The sequence below is a fragment of the Rhamphochromis sp. 'chilingali' genome (genome assembly GCF_963969265.1).
Source record: "Rhamphochromis sp. 'chilingali' genome assembly, chromosome: 8".
Taxonomy (NCBI): domain Eukaryota; kingdom Metazoa; phylum Chordata; class Actinopteri; order Cichliformes; family Cichlidae; genus Rhamphochromis; species Rhamphochromis sp. 'chilingali'.
Genome location: NC_137935.1, coordinates 3,637,996 through 3,655,257, shown reverse-complemented (window position 1 = coordinate 3,655,257; position 17,262 = coordinate 3,637,996). Strand labels below are relative to the sequence as shown.

Sequence of the window (17,262 nt, the reverse complement as noted above, 5' to 3'; positions counted from 1 at the left end):
TTGCTAGAACACCTTTAGTGATTTTTAACATCTAATTTAACTAATTTCACCTAAACAGTCTGATGTTACCATCAGAACTATTCATGCTCTGTGTCAGCTGAATACACGACTTTATCTGAGTGTTTTGGACCTGAATAAAATACCTTAATTCAAGGCAGGGGACCAGGAGTGTTATGGCTAATGAAACAAAGCTTTTAGGTCAATTGAGGCTCTTTTGGATAAAAATCATGCAGGTTTCTTTAAATAATTTTTCTCTTAATCCATCAAAAATAATGGCAAAGTCTCTCAGTAGTGACTAAACCTCTTTAGTCGTAGATATGAAAACCTAAGATTTAAAATTATTTAGAATTTCCGACATAATGATCGAACAAATTGAGAACAGCAGAGCATTATTTGAGAAGAGGCTGCATTAAGCATCTATATGCAGTCTTTTCGTTTGCTTTGTATTTTAGATAAACTGTTTACATGACAGACATACTAACAGCTATTATTGCTTATATGTCAGAACTGAGTATATTTTATATAACATATATTGATTAACCGTAACGGCTGATGTGTAGTTTGTAAAGTCAAAATCAGGACTAGTGCGCATGCTCAAACCCAGGTGCCGTTAGTTTGACTCGCTACAGTTTGACGCCACCTGAGCATCAATTAGCAGGTTGGAGGAGACTTTTAGTAAGTCAATTTCTACCTAATAACTTTATAATTTATAATTATTAATTCACATTGAGACCACTGTATCAATTAAAAAAACACCCTTTCTGTTTTTCGGGTAGTATTTAAAAGGTTTGTTTGGGTTTACCAACTCACGGCTCTTCATGGATTTGTGGGGTGAGGATAGGGTTGCCAACCGTCCCTTAAAATACGGAATCGTCCCGTATTTCGAAACAAAAGCACACGTCCCGTATTGAGCTAATAAGGGACGCACTTTGTCCCGTAATACAGTGAGAATCAAAAGTGGCCTATAACTTTTAATGGAATTAACGCTTTGTTTGAAAACATAATTCCCAGCCCCTCTCCTGCTTTGTGACCAATGAGCTGACAGCACACTTATGACAATTCGAGTATGACAAGTCAGATTACTGCTCATCTCATTGGTCGAGGAAAGGTCGCTTGCGGAGAAAATACCGGAAGACAACAGATGACCACAACAAGAAGCATGGCCAACAGGGAAACAAACGCCGACACTGCGGTGCAAGTCTCGGACGACAGTACACCTAAAGCTGGGCAGACACTGTGTGATTTTTTCAGTCACGTTATTCAGCTCCTGCTCAAACTGCACAATTGACTCGCAGGGTTAGAAGTTGGTAGGTCACGATGCAGGGTCTCACACTATACCGCCCGATGCTCTGATGCGACCTGAGTGCTCACACTGTGCCTCCATAAAATGAAGGTTATAACAGACAATCTGTCGCTCGCTCTCTCTGTCTTTCACTCACACACACCACCACCATCAACTTTGCTAAATTGCTAATGAAAAACATGATCAGGCAGCTGTGAATGAGCAGCAGTGTAAATCCAACTATTTTCACGGTTGTTGTGGTCGTGATAATTTTGTGGGGCCACATCGAAAAGGCTCTGATGAGCTTTCCAAAGTTCTACAAGTTGTGCCTCCATCGCTTGTGTCCAGATCACACGCTGCACAGCCGCGCTGCGCCGTCTTTTTCACCGACGTTTACGTGTTTGCGCATGAGCAGTGTGAGCGGCTGTGGTGACACCCTCACGAGCGATTGATGATCGGGAGCTGGTCGAGAGGTGTTAATCGCTTCTCGTTACCCCACGTATACTACACGACGCACGATGAAGGCCAAAATCGGGCCGATCGCCAAAACCGTCGCACGACTCAAAAATCGTCTCAAAATGGGCCAAAAATCGCACAGTGCGAGCCCAGCATTAGAGCAGCAATATTTGTTCCCCTCAGAGAAAGGGAAGAATGGGAAAAGGAAAACACCTGGCTGGAAAACGTTAATATGGGCATGTGCAGTGAATATCAGCGCTATGTGGCCAGAAGTGTGATAATATAATTTATTTTGTGTAATAAACAACTGCAAGGATAGATGATTACAACAAATTGATGACTAATACATAACTGAAGCCAATTGTACTAAATGCACTAAATGTGCACAGTTACAAGAATATTTTTCTTTCTATTGTTTTCTATTATTTTAAGTTAAGCAGGACAGAGTGCTTTTAAAGAAAGATTTACTTTTATTCTCAAAAGTTAAGCATGACAGGCTTCTGTTTAAGAAAGAGACCTGTTTTACTGTGTTAATGTTGTCATTTTGAGCTAAAGATAAATGGCTAAATGATAATTTGTTTCCCATGTGTTCATATCACAAAGAATAGAATATGCATGTACTTAAATCAACTTCAAGTCAAATGGTTAAAAAAAATAATTTCACACACAAAAAAAGAGCTAGAAAATTCACCACACTGGGAAGGGTGAAGACAACTGGGTCGCCCGGCCCTGGCCACGAGGTGTCCCTTATTTATTTTTCAGGGAGTTGGCAACCCTAGGTGAGGAGGTCTCAACCACAGTCGCCATTTTCGTGATAATGACTTCTTCCTCACACCAGGCGCGCCTGCAGAATATTTATAGCGTGTTTAGTTCTCAGACAGATGGATTTACGGGAGACTTTTATGAAGTTTGTTGACTCAAAGTATGTGCTAACTTTACTTTGTCGCATGTTAGCGGTAGGATGTTGTCAGACTTTGACTGGTATCTGCTGCTGTCATGTAGAGGGTGTTCTGCAAGGAAAACTCGAGCCAGAACAAAAAGAGAAAGATTTGCGTTAATATTTGCGGTTTGTCACCGAGTGGTTAATTTTTTTCATAATAGCGGAGCATGTAACATAAAGAGTGTAGTTCGCCCTCCGCGCCACCAGAGACCGCTAGTAAAGTTTGTTTTTTCTAAACGAGAAACGTAAAAACATTAATTTACTTTACCAGAAATATATTACGTTTAATTAAGTTAAAATAACACTCATATTTAGCGTGATAAGCGTGAGTGTTGTCATGAATGTAAACTAAATTTATTATGTTTATTTCTTGTTTTTTGCTTTTCTGCTTCCTATTGGACTAAAGCGTACCACGTGTCTAAGAAGCCAGAAGAAGGTATATTTGCTAAAGCTAGCAGATTCAAATAACATACATCGACATTACACTGGTTATACGTTATCTAATGATCTCATGGTTGCTGTTTTATACGATGGCCTGAAATGGTGAGCGGTTTAGTTTCCGAACCGTGAGTGAGGGAGACTGTGCGGGGAGTGACTCCGTCTGCTCCGACGTATTCCCGGTATCGCTTCTCGGCCTTTTGGCTAAGATCAAGTGTAGTATCTGTTCTTATCAGTTTAATATCTGATACGTCCCCTACCCGGGGACCATATATTAAATTGATTTTTGGAACAGGGAGATGGAATAGGGGCTTGCTCCGTCCACTCCACGCATCGACCTGGTATTGCAGTATCTCCAGGAACGGTGCACCCCCCTAAACATGTGGAAAAACAACGAACGTTTTACTAGCTGGATTTATTAGCAGTGTAACTGCAACCAGTCACAATTTTTTGTAGCAAAATACTGGCGACGAGAATGGATATACTTCCTATCCTGCTACACCAGCTTGCATATTCGCCATGCATGAATTAGTTAGAAAAGAAATGACAAGGTCAATGTTTAGTTTGTTTTAGAGTGGTAATGAATATATTAAACAGGAAACTCTTTATCAATCTATAGAGAATGGCGGTAAAAGTATTCCACATATCCCTTTAAAGTTGGACGTGCTTTATTACAGCAACTTGTACACCTTAGTGTCTCAAAGATATATTCATAAATGTCAAGTGTTTCTCAGATTTTGACTTCCTATTCCTCTGAATTTTTTTAATTACTCACCTTTGGCTGAAGATAAGATCGTGGGATTGCCTGTTCGTTAGATCCCTTTGAAACCTATTGAAAAGACTATTTGCTTGCCTTACCTTATTTACTTATGAAGATATTGTATTTTTTGACATGAATACATGTAAAGAAAGAATATCTGTTGCTAGTAGTGAATTTGATATCTTTGATTAAAGTTAAATTATGGTATACAAGACGGGCTACAACAAAGGATTTTCATAAGTGGGCCGAGAATGGACTCGGTAGAACCACTGGCGCAGATCTTGAGAAGAGACAAAGGGATAAAGGGTTTGGAAATACCAGGGAGTGGCGGACAAGTAGCAAAATGTGTCCTGTACATGGACGATATCAATATTTTGTGTATAGGCCTGTCTTCGGTGAAGAGGACTTTTGAAGCGACTGACTGGTTCGGGAAGGCCTCGGCTTCCAAGCTTAATAAGAATAAGACTCAGGTACAATTTTATGGACCATGGGAGGCTACAGAGTTGACTGGGCTTGAGATGAATCTGACACAAAACGACCAGAGGATTTTAGGGATCAGGTTTGACAAGGAAGGAGGAGGCAAGACAAATTGGCCTGTAATTATAGGGAAAGTGAAGCAACAGCTGGGTTACTGGGGACTGAGAACGCTGACTTTGGAGGGCAAGGTGTTAATCATCAAGGCAGTGATTTTACCCCGACTTCTCTTAGTCAGCTCAGTCTTTATCCCTCCCCGAAAAGTGCTCGTAGAACTGGAACGAGCCATTTTCTACTTCTTATGGGGTTCTAAATGGGAGATACTTAGAAGGGAGACAATGAAGAAAATGAAGGAGAATGGAGGAAAGGGGGTTCCAGACCTGTATCTGTTTGTAGGAAGTCTCTATACGAGCAGCCACCTGAGGCAGGCCACGGCCCGATCTAGTAACCTCAAAACGCAGGCGTGGGTTAGATTTTGGGCGGGGAGCTACTTAAGACAGAGAAAATTGATACCGGTGGATCTAAAAGTGTCTGTCTCTTTTAGTCTCCCCCCAGCCTATGCTGAGCTAAAGTCCTTTTTAGTCTCCTTTAACTTGGAAAATGAAGACTTAAACATTTTAACTAAACACCGGTCTCTCATCTCTGTTGTGCAGGAGCGAGAAGCTGTGACTCCAGTGCGTGGCCTCTCGATTGGTGAAGCCACAGATGTGTGGCGTTTGGTGAGCCGTCCCATTCTTTCGCATAAGCTCCGGGATGTGTCCTGGATGGTGGCTCATGGGATCCTCCCAGTCAGGTCCGTTATGCACTCTCGGGGCATGTCTGCAACAGCCATGTGTCCCCGGCCTGGTTGTGGCGCGCCAGAGTCGGTGAGGCACCTGCTCTGGGAGTGCAGCGCTGCCGTAGACCTGTGGGCAATGGCCGGCTCCTCGCAATTCCCGTACTTACCAGCAAGGGAGGTCCTAACAGCACAGTTAGTGCTCTATGGGGTGAGCCAGGGAGCAAAGGCACAAAGGAAAGACTTTGGGAAGCAGTGGCTTACTCTCGCTGCCATCAAAGACGCCATTTGGACCTCCAGAAACTTGCTGGTAAGCAAGCACATGCAGATCCCCCCCGTGACTGCTCTCCGAATGGCGGCAGCAACAATAAAAGAGATCTGTGCTGCAAGCAGCAAGCCGTGGGAGCAGCCACAAAGAAGAATCGCCTCTGTGCCCATTCGGACGGAAGAGCCGGTGCCACACACAGGGAGGTCAAAGCAGCAACGGCCTGGCTCTCCGGGAGAGGCAGGTGGGAAGGAGCAAGGTGGTGAGGATCCCCCCTGAACACCAGGAGCTTGTGAAAGGACGGGACGGCTTTTATAAACTGTTTTTTATCGCTCCTGTGCATTTTCTTTTAAGGAAAGGGTGGGAAGAAATAAAAAGTAATCTTTTAAATTGGGTGGGAATTTGAATTTTATGAGATGACTGTGTTTGGTTTCTATGTTTGAGTGTCAATAAAATTTTTCGAAAGAAAAATCTGTTCTTATCAGTTTAATATCTGATACGTCCCCTACCCAGGGACCATATATTAAATTGATTTTTGGAACAGGGAGATGGAATAGGGGCTTGCTCCGTCCACTCCACGCATCGACCTGGTATTGCAGTATCTCCAGGAACGGTGCACCCCCCTAAACATGTGGAAAAACAACGAAAGTTTTACTAGCTGGATTTATTAGCAGTGTAACTGCAACCAGTCACAATTTTTTGTAGCAAAATACTGGCGACGAGAATGGATATACTTCCTATCCTGCTACACCAGCTTGCATATTCGCCATGCATGAATTAGTTAGAAAAGAAATGACAAGGTCAATGTTTAGTTTGTTTTAGAGTGGTAATGAATATATTAAACAGGAAACTCTTTATCAATCTATAGAGAATGGCGGTAAAAGTATTCCACATATCCCTTTAAAGTTGGACGTGCTTTATTACAGCAACTTGTACACCTTAGTGTCTCAAAGATATATTCATAAATGTCAAGTGTTTCTCAGATTTTGACTTCCTATTCCTCTGAATTTTTTTAATTACTCACCTTTGGCTGAAGATAAGATCGTGGGATTGCCTGTTCGTTAGATCCCTTTGAAACCTATTGAAAAGACTATTTGCTTGCCTTACCTTATTTACTTATGAAGATATTGTATTTTTTGACATGAATACATGTAAAGAAAGAATATCTGTTGCTAGTAGTGAATTTGATATCTTTGATTAAAGTTAAATTATGGTATACAAGACGGGCTACAACAAAGGATTTTCATAAGTGGGCCGAGAATGGACTCTTTAAGTGGGTTGAGATGGAAATTGCAGAAATATGGGGCTGGGATGCAATTAAGGACAGATGGCAATAGGGCTGGGCCATATTATACCGTTCATGGTAATACCGGTACAATGTTAGGCAACGATAAGAAAATGTAATATCACGATAGAATATGGATAAAACACGCATGCACAGTGCCTTTGTTTTCATACGCACATGGCCGAAAAAGCATGGCGGCAACAGAGAATGAGAAGGGAGAAAGCGGATCATTGAGTGAAACGGATGAACCAGAATTAGTTTGTAAAAATGGTGCCACTTCAGTGATGTGGAACTGGAATTTGTCCGTCAGACACATTTTTTTGTAGAACATGCAAGCAGCCCGTCATTATTGCCGTATTTGTCGGACTAACGGGCTCATAAATCTGGGAGTAATCTGGGTCATAAATTCCGTCCTCTTCATGTCCCAAAGTCAAACGAACAACATCACCGAGAGTTAAAAACTGTCTAAATTCTTTCATCTTTAATAAAACGATCAGCATTGCTGCTTTACCAGGTGTAACTATGAAGTTTAACATCCAGGCATCCATGAAAACAGAATTTATTACACTTAACGAAGTTAGAAGTTAGCAGGAAGTTAGCTCGCTAGTTTCGCTAGTTACCTAAGCATGATATTGCATGTTCTGACTGAGAGATTTCTGAAAAAATTCAAACGTACAGCTCTGCTATCACTTCCAACATAAATGAAGACAGGAAACTAAACAGCAGTGACGTTTGTAGGGTTACTGAAGTTGGGCTAGCTGGTTTATAATGATGTGCTACGTGATCGCTAGCGACACAGCTATGTTAGCATAACACACACAGTGAAGCTGGACGAATCAACACTTTTCCACTCGATAAAAGTTAACGTGAAGGTTCCTGATGGTTAGAGACAAATGCAATCGCATGGCAGGATGCTGTAAACCAGGGGTGCCCAATCCCAGTCCTCGAGAGCTACCGTCCTGCAGCTTTTAGATGCATCCTTGTTCCCACACACCCGAATCAAATGAATGGCTTGTTATCAGGCCTTTGCCAAACATGATGGCATGCTGAAGAGGTAATCAAACCATTTGATTCAGCTGTGTTGGAGTAGGGATGCATCTAAAAGCTGCAGGATAGTAGCTCTTGAGGACTGGGATTGGGCAGCCCTGCTGTAAACGGACCAAACTTCAGTCAGGAGAACAACTGAGATAATCCATCCACAATACAAGGTTAGTAAATAATATACTGCAACAACACAGGAATAGAGCAGCTGGGATAGAATACAGCATTAATGAATCAATGGTACAGAAGTAGAGGAAGCAAGATAAATAAAGTTGAATAAAGTTTGATTTATCTGAATGCTTTGTTTCGCTTAATGTGCCTTATAATCCCGTGCACCTTATGGTCCGAAAATTACATATTTAACTTTTTTATTTGGCACATCACAGTATAATGTAGCAAAGCACCTCTTTTTAACTTCAGTGGATATTATACATGGTTATGCTCAGGATATGTCAGCCCATTTCTACTGGAAATGCCTTTTGGTTAAACTGTCAGCAAGGAATTTGCATTTGCACTGTTACATTTTTATATAGCTTTAATGCACATTAAAAAAAAACAGCTGCTTGTTTGAGTGAAAATAAATGGATGGGGTTTTTTGCGCTAGTAAACTTGTGGAGTTGTATTTTGTCTCATGTCAATTACATCGTCAGTTATATCGTTATCGCAAATTTTCAAATATATATCGTGATAAATATTTTTGGCCATATCGCCCTGCTCTAGATGGAAAGTTATATTCCCAGATGCTCAAAAGAAATAAGCTGTAAAATGAGATCCTTTAAGTGACTCGTTGACAATGTAAGGGATAACGGACAGAGACCTGTCAATATCAAAATATAATTAAAATCAGGGAAATACGTCAGCAGTGACCGTGGTCCACTTGATCCAGTGACTACAGTTCCAAGCAGATTACAGATACTGGGGTTTGTTACTCATCTTAAGACAAAATTCCGATAAGCATGCCAACTTTTGTAGGCCTTCATCTCGCTTCCAATATAATTTGAGGGGTTGTTGATATTATAACGATATGAATTGTGTGGCATATGTCAGGAAGAATGCCGGCGTTACACTTCGCACTCGGAAGGTGTAAGTAAACATCCATCTTCTCTTTAATAGATTTTAAAGAAACCAACAGGTCATCTAAAGTAATATTAGTTTCTAAGTCTTGTTTTGTTTTGTTTTTTTCAAATATCTGGTGGAACTTTTATGTCTAAAAAATCAGTCCAAAGGTCCTCTGACTATCAAAATCTACATCCTCCTCTTGAAGGAGTTGAGCACAGTGTGAAGGTGTCTCAAAATCTCAGATCTAACCCCATCACATCATAAAAGTGAGCGTTCCCACTCCAGGACAATAGGGGGCAGCAGGAGTAGGACAGTCAGCTGTCCAGCAGGAGAAGACAAAAGAACAGGAAGTGGTTGTGCTGTTAGCAGAAAACGTGTGTGTTTTGTGTGTTGTTGTTGATTTTTTTCTTCCTGAGCATCAAATGTGAATCACAAGGTTTTCAGCTGCAGTTTGATTTAACTTGGAGTTACTTGAACTTCCTGTTTGTTGGTGAATTTAAGGAGGTTAAATTGATTAACTATTGTGATCTTTCAATTAGCTTTTGTTGTGCAGATGCAGCAATGCATGATGGGAAAGACTCCCCGTATTTTATTAAAACGAAATAACCTGATGTGGCTCTGTTGGAAGCTCCTTCCTGTGTATATAAATAGTGTGTAGTCCCAGCCTCCTGCAGGCTGTGTTTGTGTTGATTGTGAGATTGTGAGCACCGTGAGTGTGCAGGGTTTGTGTGTGAAAGAGTCCCCCATGTGTGAGGTGAATAACTCATACTTACCTGGCAGGGGAGATACCATGATCAAGAAGGTGGTTCACCCAGGGCGAGGCTCAGCCATTGCACTCCGGTTGTGCTGACCCCTGCGAATTCCCCAAATGTGGGAATCTCGACTGCATAATTTCTGGTAGTGGGGGACTGCGTTCGCGCTCTCCCCTGATCACATGTTCAAAGAAAACAGAGGAAGCAGATACTGCGGCAAGTGTCCTGCGTTTATTAAGGCTTAGAAGTCTCCGTTGTTGTGTTATTTGAGGAAGATGTTAGTGAAAGCTTTGTGCTGCACAGTCTTTTCACTGAAGTCCTTTGTGCACTGTGGAGCACACTGTCACCTCCCGAGTGTTCATCCACTTAACAAACAGCAGCTTCTTTTCTAATCCAGGGCAGCTCGTCCCTCTCAGTCGTGTTAGGAAAGTCATTTTTGTCCATGTGCAGAAAGACAGCCTGTTTTTTCCCTTTTCTTTCCTCTAATGGTTCCACAGCAGCCAGCATGTGTGTTATGCAGATTGTGGAAGAGGGCAGGGCTGGTAGAACAGTTAGCCAAAGTGTAGCCACCACCGAGTAAAGAAAATGGTTTAAAGATCTATGACAGACGAGCAGCTCAGACCATAACTTATGTTGACCTCACTCTTTCCTGTGTACACAAAAAACTGTCATGTGTGAGCCGGTGCCCAATCAGCTCGAACAAACCGTTTGTATTCACACTTTGTGGGCTTGTCCCTCATATACGACTTCATGCCACTGGTAGCCTTACATGCCACCATCCTCTAATCTGTGCAGATGTTTCTACAAGGCTGAAATGAGCTTTGCAGGTAGTGTAATGTGATCATAGAGTGGATGTTCAGTCTGATTATGACAGAAACTCATCTTATTCCTTCTTTGCTGTTGTTTACACACAAGGAAGCTCTTAGAATATGTGTGTGCAATAAACAGTGTTGTTCCTACGCCGGGACAGTAGGGGGCAGCAGCAGGAGGAGAGTGAACTGTTCAGCAGCACATAACAAAGGAACAGGAAGTGGTTGTGCTGTTAGCAGAAAACGTGTGCGCTTTATGCGTTTTTTCCTTTTTTCTAAACATCAGACGTGAATCAAACAGTTTTCAGCTGCAGTTTGATTCAACTTGGAGTTACTTGAACTTCCTGTTGGTTTGTTGGTGGATTTAAGGAGGTTAAATGGATGAAAAATGTTGATCTTTCAGTTAGCTTTTGTTGTGCAGATGCAGCAATGCATGATGGGAAAGACTCCCCGTATATTTTAAACGAAATAACCTGATGTGGCTCTGTTGGAAGCTCCTTCCTGTGTATATAAATAGTGTGTAGTCCCAGCCTCCTGCAGGCTGTGTTTGTGTTGATTGTGAGATTGTGAGCACCGTGAGTGTGCAGGGTTTGTGTGTGAAAGAGTCCCCCATGTGTGAGGTGAACAACTCATACTTACCTGGCAGGGGAGATACCATGATCAAGAAGGTGGTTCACCCAGGGCGAGGCTCAGCCATTGCACTCCGGTTGTGCTGACCCCTGCGAATTCCCCAAATGTGGGAATCTCGACTGCATAATTTCTGGTAGTGGGGGACTGCGTTCGCGCTCTCCCCTGATCACATGTTCAAAGGAAATAGAAGAAACAGATATAATTAGGGCTGCTCGATTATGGCAAAAATGATAATCACGATTATTTCCAATGAAATTGAGATCACGATTATTTCACGATATTTATTTAACAATAACAATGCATTGAATAATTGCTTTAAAGATTGTCAAAAAATAATATAAAATAATGTGCAAATTCTGATAACCGTGCAAATGTTTGCAATATAAAAAAAAAATGTAAACATTAATGTTTAGTGAACTTCAAACTACTGCATAATATTTATGCATATAAATAACCAAACATCAAGGCAAGCTGTGTAGCCACACAATGCACAATTGCATCAAACTGACATTGAGGTATGTCAACTAAAGTTGCTGCCTGAACAAAAATAAAATTAAACACTGAAAGTAGTACCTTTTATAAGAAATAAATAAAAACTAGTAGGCCCGAGTCCCATACAATCTCAAAATGGCTCAACAAAACATGGTTCCTGCAACCTTTCAAAGGTTTTTAGCCCAAAACACCAGCCTATTGACATGATCAGGCTTCAGGGATGCACGCAGGCAGTTGACAACATTTCCACCAGTACTAAAGACCCTTTCTGATGAGGCACTTGTGGCTGGGATGCAAAGATATTTCTTTGCCAGGATGGAGAGTCGTGGGAAGAGGTTCTGTGATAGCTTCCACCACCCCAGTGGGTCTTCCTCTGTGTCCAGGGTCCCTGCCTGGAGGTAGGCCTGAAGCTCAAAAGCTATGGCCTGGTCCAGTTGAAGAGCATGTTCTGCACCTGGAGCTGTGCTGTGAGGGGCCTTAAAGAAGCTGCTTAGGCCCTTTTTTCTCTTCTTTTGGTTTGATGCACCATCATCAGCAACCTCCGTGTTACCAACGGGTGTCCCCATCACTGCAGCCTCCTTTAATGGGACAAATATAAAATGACAGCAACACAGAATGAGGAACCAGTTTTATCTGTCTCGGGTTTGGCATTCTAAAATACAATCCTTAAATAATTACTATAAATTCATAAAGTCATCATCTTGCTCAGCCAAGATTGAGTTGTTAATAGGTGGAGTGTTGGTTTTATTAAAGACACACTCACATATTTCTCTCCAGAAAGTGCATCAGTGAATTCAACCAGAGGTCCCAAGGTCTTGTTGATGGCCTCAAGGACATGAATGTCCTGCCATGAGGGGATGAGGTGCCTGGTTCCTTTGTCTTGGGAGAGGACATGGGCAATGGCCTTCTGCTGCTCAAGGACTCTGGAAACCATGGCCTGCCTAGATCCCCATCTGGTTGGACATTCAGTCTTTAAGGAGTGGTCTGGCAGTTTGAGGTCTATCTGTGCCCTTTTCAGCTCTCTCTTTTTTTTCCAACTGAATGAAAAGGTGCTGACCACTTTTTTGCAGACCCCCACTGCACGCTCAATCCTGTGATCTTTCATGGCTCTTTCTATAAAAACATAAAAAATATAAACAAGCATTATCAGGATGATGATTGTCATTTCCTTGAGTGTGAATGAATAAGAAAAAGTGATGGTAGCTTATTTATGTGTTTGTATAATTCATAGAAAATGTGTATGACTGTGAGAATGAATAAAAGTATCTCTGAATTTAAATTGTTTTTTATTTATTATATTCATTCGAAGCATTATGTTGTATACTTGTTGAAAGAAAATCACATTATGCATCATATTCAGTAGGAATTGGGCCTACTCACCTATGGCCAAATGTAATCTGTGCCCAAAGCACTGGAGCCTCATCCAGCCATTCAGTTCTGCAGCCAGTATGACATTTGCAGCGTTGTCTGTGGTTATACAGACGAGTTTACGCTCCTCCAGATCCCACGTAGCCAGTGCTTGTTTCAGACCTGCAGCTATGTTCTGCCCCGTGTGGTCTTCTGGGAAAAATGATGTCTGGAGACATTTCGTTTTCATGTTGAAATCCATGTCAATGAAATGTACCGTGAGGCTCAAATACGGCTCCGTGGTGCGGCTTGACCACAAGTCCATTGTGGTGGCAAAATATTGGGCTGTAGCCACTTCCTTTGCGACACCATCATGACACTCGTCATATAAAGCGGGAATCGCCACTCGACTAAAATAGTGACGAGATGGCAAGTTATACCGTTTGTCCAAAGTGTGGATTAGTTTCTTAAAGCCGGGGGTGTCCACTGTGTTAATTGAGCATTGGTCTTTGGCGAGGAAAAACGTTACCGCTTTTGTTATCTCCTTGTGTCTCTGGGAGCTGGTGGGATATTTAGTCGCGTTGTACATGGTAGCGTGAATGGAGGTCTGTGAGGATGAAGCATGTGTTGTTGAGGGTTTTTCTCTATGCTCCTTCATTGTTTGATCGTATGTCACTTTGTGAGCTGTCTTCAAATGATTGAATAAATTTGTAGTGTTGCCCTGTGGTGCAGCTACAACACCGTAGCAAAGTTTACACACTATATCAACTTGATCCACGTCGGACTCCGCGAACCCATAATGTTTCCACACCACTGAAGTAGTTTTACCTCGCTTTTCAACCAACGGCATTCTTTCTTTAGCAGCCATTATCCTCTCCTCTCCAAATAACGTCTGCTTAGCTCTCCTCCCTCTCTCCCCCATGATCGGAAGGTCGGGGGTTCGACTCCACTGAACGGCTACCCTGAGGTACCCCTGAGCAAGGTACCGTCCCTACACACTGCTTCCCGGGCGCTGCACTGGCGGCTGCCCACTGCTTCACTGGGTGAATGGGTTAAATGCAGAGGAACTATTACCCTATGGGGACTAACACGCACACTTTACTTTTACTTTTACTTTCAGGTACTCTTAATTGATGTGACGCGTGTTCGAAACGCAGAGAGGTGCGCTCGATTTGCCACCTCGCGAGAGTAAAGCACGAGGGAGGTGCTAATAATCGGCTCAGTCATTTTTAATGATCGTTGAAAGCTCAGATCGTAATCGAGATTAAAATTCGATTAATTGAGCAGCCCTAGATATAATAGTGTCCTGCTGTTTATCAAGTCTCTGAAAGCTCTGTTATTAGAGAAAAGGTTACTGAATGAATGAAGACTTTGTAGTAAAGTACTACAGTAAACAGGACTTTCTGTTGTTCAGAATAATCTTCCCACAGTATAAAGTTCCCACTAATCTCCACTAGAGGCTGATAGAGTTCTGTTAGGTGGTATGTGGTTTGTCTCTGGACTGGAGGGAAGTGTTCACACTTTGTGCTTGTCACTACCCGATCCGTACAACGCATGTGCGAAAGGCCACTACTTCCGCTCAAAGCATTTTACGATAGTTACGGTCAGAGTATCTGTTAAGATGTTAGCAATGATAAGTATCTCTTAAAATGTTTGCAGTAATGAAACATTTCAATATAATGTAGACAAAAAAAACGAAAAAGAACAACAGTCACAGTTCAGGGGATCAGATCTACCCGATCCCCCTACCTCTGTACCGTGCATGTGCAGATGGTCTCTGCTTCTGTTTCGTTTAATTCCAGTTTACTCCCCAGCAGTGTTGCCAATAGGGCTGCCACGATTAGTCCACTAGTCACGATTACGTCCACTATCAAAATCGTTTGAAGCTTTCTAAGATCATAAAAGACGCAGGAGTAAGTAGTAGGATTTAAGAGTGTAATAACGGACTGAAACAGAAGATGGCAGCACTGCATGTACAAGGATGCCAGATGTCGTTAAACCCCGAAGAAGAAGCAGCTGTGTCCCAGAATTCATAGCGCAGCCCTGCTTCGTTTCCAACGATGGCGGCAGCTAGTTAGTTTTAATATTACTCTTATTATTCTTTCTGGGTCACAAAATAAACGTTTAACATATTTTCAGGCGAGAATGTAGCTGTGTAAACCTCAAATATCTGCTCAGTTTATCAAGACACCGCATATTTTCAAAAGCGCTCCGATGTTTTCGGAGACGTCTGTTACCCACTAGCTCGATAGCTAGCCGGGGGCTAGGCTCACTAGAGGCGTGAGAACACCGGACTCCCGGCAAATCGTTTTCAAACCCACCGCCGTCTTTCGCTACTCAGGTTAAACGTATATAAGTCACTTAGATAACTTAAAACTGTTATTTTATTTGTTCCTGAGTAAATCGGTTTGGCTGAGATCAAAGTTATAGTTTTTACACAGCTGAATAAACGTCAAGCAGACAGCTGATTATCAGAAGTGTGAGATGCTGGAGAATATACTCCGGTGTCCTGTTATATTTTAGATAGCAAGGAGTTTATTAATCTTCACCGAAACAATCTGCAAATTTAATAAACTATCATCTTGTCTTTATTTTTAGTTAGCACCTTAAACACTTAAAGCTGTAAGCTAATGATAGTCATATAAGAGCAGATGCTGCTGGTGCAATAAGCTGTACGTTTTACGTCCAATGGATGCATGATCTGATTAGTCGACTAATCGCAAAAAAAAAAATCTGTGACTAGTCGACTATCAAAATAATCGTTGGCGGTGGTTTACGACACCAACTGTCTGCCACAGACGTCTTAATGCCCACTCACATCCTGGGCCATCTGACCTCAGGAAATCACATGATAGGGTGGGGCCAGGTTTCACAATGAGCTCACCCGAAACCCTGGCTGATTGTGACCCACACCCGCTTTCACACCTTGGCTCATGTGATTAGGTAGAGGATCATCAGGGGGTCCTTTGTCCGTCTTTGGGGGGAAACTCCCACTGGGTTTAAATCTGGGACTCTCCACCATTTGACCCTTAGAACTGAAGAAACTTCTCGGATGAGAGGTGAAACGTCTTCAAGCAACTTAAACAAGTCCAGACGCTTTTCTTTCCAAGCTCCTTAGACTACGATGACCTGGATGACTGAGAACCTTCACAGACCCTTCTATAAAACCATGATTAACTCTATTAAAAGCCCCCTCTTGATCTAGTGTGATACAGATGGCAAATGTCTATCTTCTAAAAAGCCCAAACATGTATATGAAGTTGGATGTTCCATGAAATATTCTTTCCTTTAACCCCACTTGTTTGATCTTTATCAAATATATATGGCAGGGCTGCAGCTAATCGGTTTACAATTGTCTTACACAATATCTTGTATTTCACACATAATATTTTTATACAATAGAGAGATCACACGTGTGCATGCTCTTACTCGTTTCCTAACTGCTATAAATTTCATTTCAATTTCATTTCATTGATAATCTCTCCCAAATGGCTTCTCAGTAAATCCCAAAATGTCATGTAAATTTCTCGTCTCAGTCTATCTATTCCAGGCACCTTCCTGTTTTTCATTGAATTCAAAGCAATGTATAGTTCTTCTTTAGTAATATCTGTTTCTAATTTTCCTTTTTTATCCAAGGGTAAAAAAACCCCCCCCAAAACAAACAAAAAACAAAAAACAAATGTAAATATGTACTCCCCATTTCAAAAGTGACTTGAAAAAGTTGGGTGCAATGTGATGCAGCCTCCTCCAATAGTTCCTCCTGTTTTAGCCATGACCCCATCATTCCTTTGCAGTTCCTTTATTGATCTTCTTTTACAATGTATTTTGACTTTTCTGAAAAAATAGGCAGAGCATCTTTCATTTGCATATATTCCTGCTTCTGCACTTTAAATGTACAAGCTTTTTTCTAAAAAGTGTCCTGCAGTAATCTCTATCCATACTTACACCATTAGAATTGTCAGTAGAATATATATTGCCAATTTCTTTTTGTGTGGAATTTAACATCAATTTTGATTTATTTATTTTTTATCTTTCTTTGCAATATTTTATTATATAGCATTTTATTCTTTGTTTTGCATGTTTCCACCAATTCACAAGGTTGGAGTATAGATTCCTGGTCCTTTAAAAGGGGCTGAAAGCTGGACCTAAAATTGTTATCGCTAAGAATGAACAAAAAACGAAGAAATATTAGCAGACCGTATTTGCTTGTAGTAAAAATGTAATCTAACTGGGGTTTTATTCCTCTAATGTTTTCCCAAGTATCTCCAGGATCATCCTTACATATCTCCCTAAAATCGTCTAGTAAAGCAAATTCTTTATAAATAATTTTAGCAGCAAAAGATGTTTACCTCTGTCTACTGAGCCATTTAAATCACCCTCCACAACAAATCAAATCAAATCAAATCACTTTTATTGTCACATCACATGTGCAGGTACATTGGTACAGCACATGTGAG

At 41.5% G+C, this 17,262-nt stretch overlaps 1 protein-coding gene across 5 annotated transcripts; it reads left to right on the top strand.

Moving 5' to 3' along the window:
• Positions 1-521: 521 nt before the first annotated feature.
• On the top strand, positions 522-6,593 carry LOC308401316 (uncharacterized protein). 5 transcript variants are annotated; one of them, XR_013972520.1, is made up of 2 exons: positions 522-675; positions 5,004-6,593. XR_013972520.1 is itself a non-coding variant. In XM_080889474.1 (2 exons), exons 1-2 carry the CDS (start codon positions 4,128-4,130, stop codon positions 5,667-5,669), a joined length of 885 nt encoding a protein of 294 aa, XP_080745600.1. In that variant the 5' UTR covers positions 3,150-4,127; the 3' UTR covers positions 5,670-6,578. The 5 variants fall into 5 exon arrangements, 1 of the variants encoding a protein (XP_080745600.1); XR_013972521.1 differs by lacking the exon at positions 522-675 and adding an exon at positions 694-1,307; XR_013972522.1 differs by lacking the exon at positions 522-675 and adding an exon at positions 2,472-2,660.
• Positions 6,594-17,262: the final 10,669 nt, after the last annotated feature.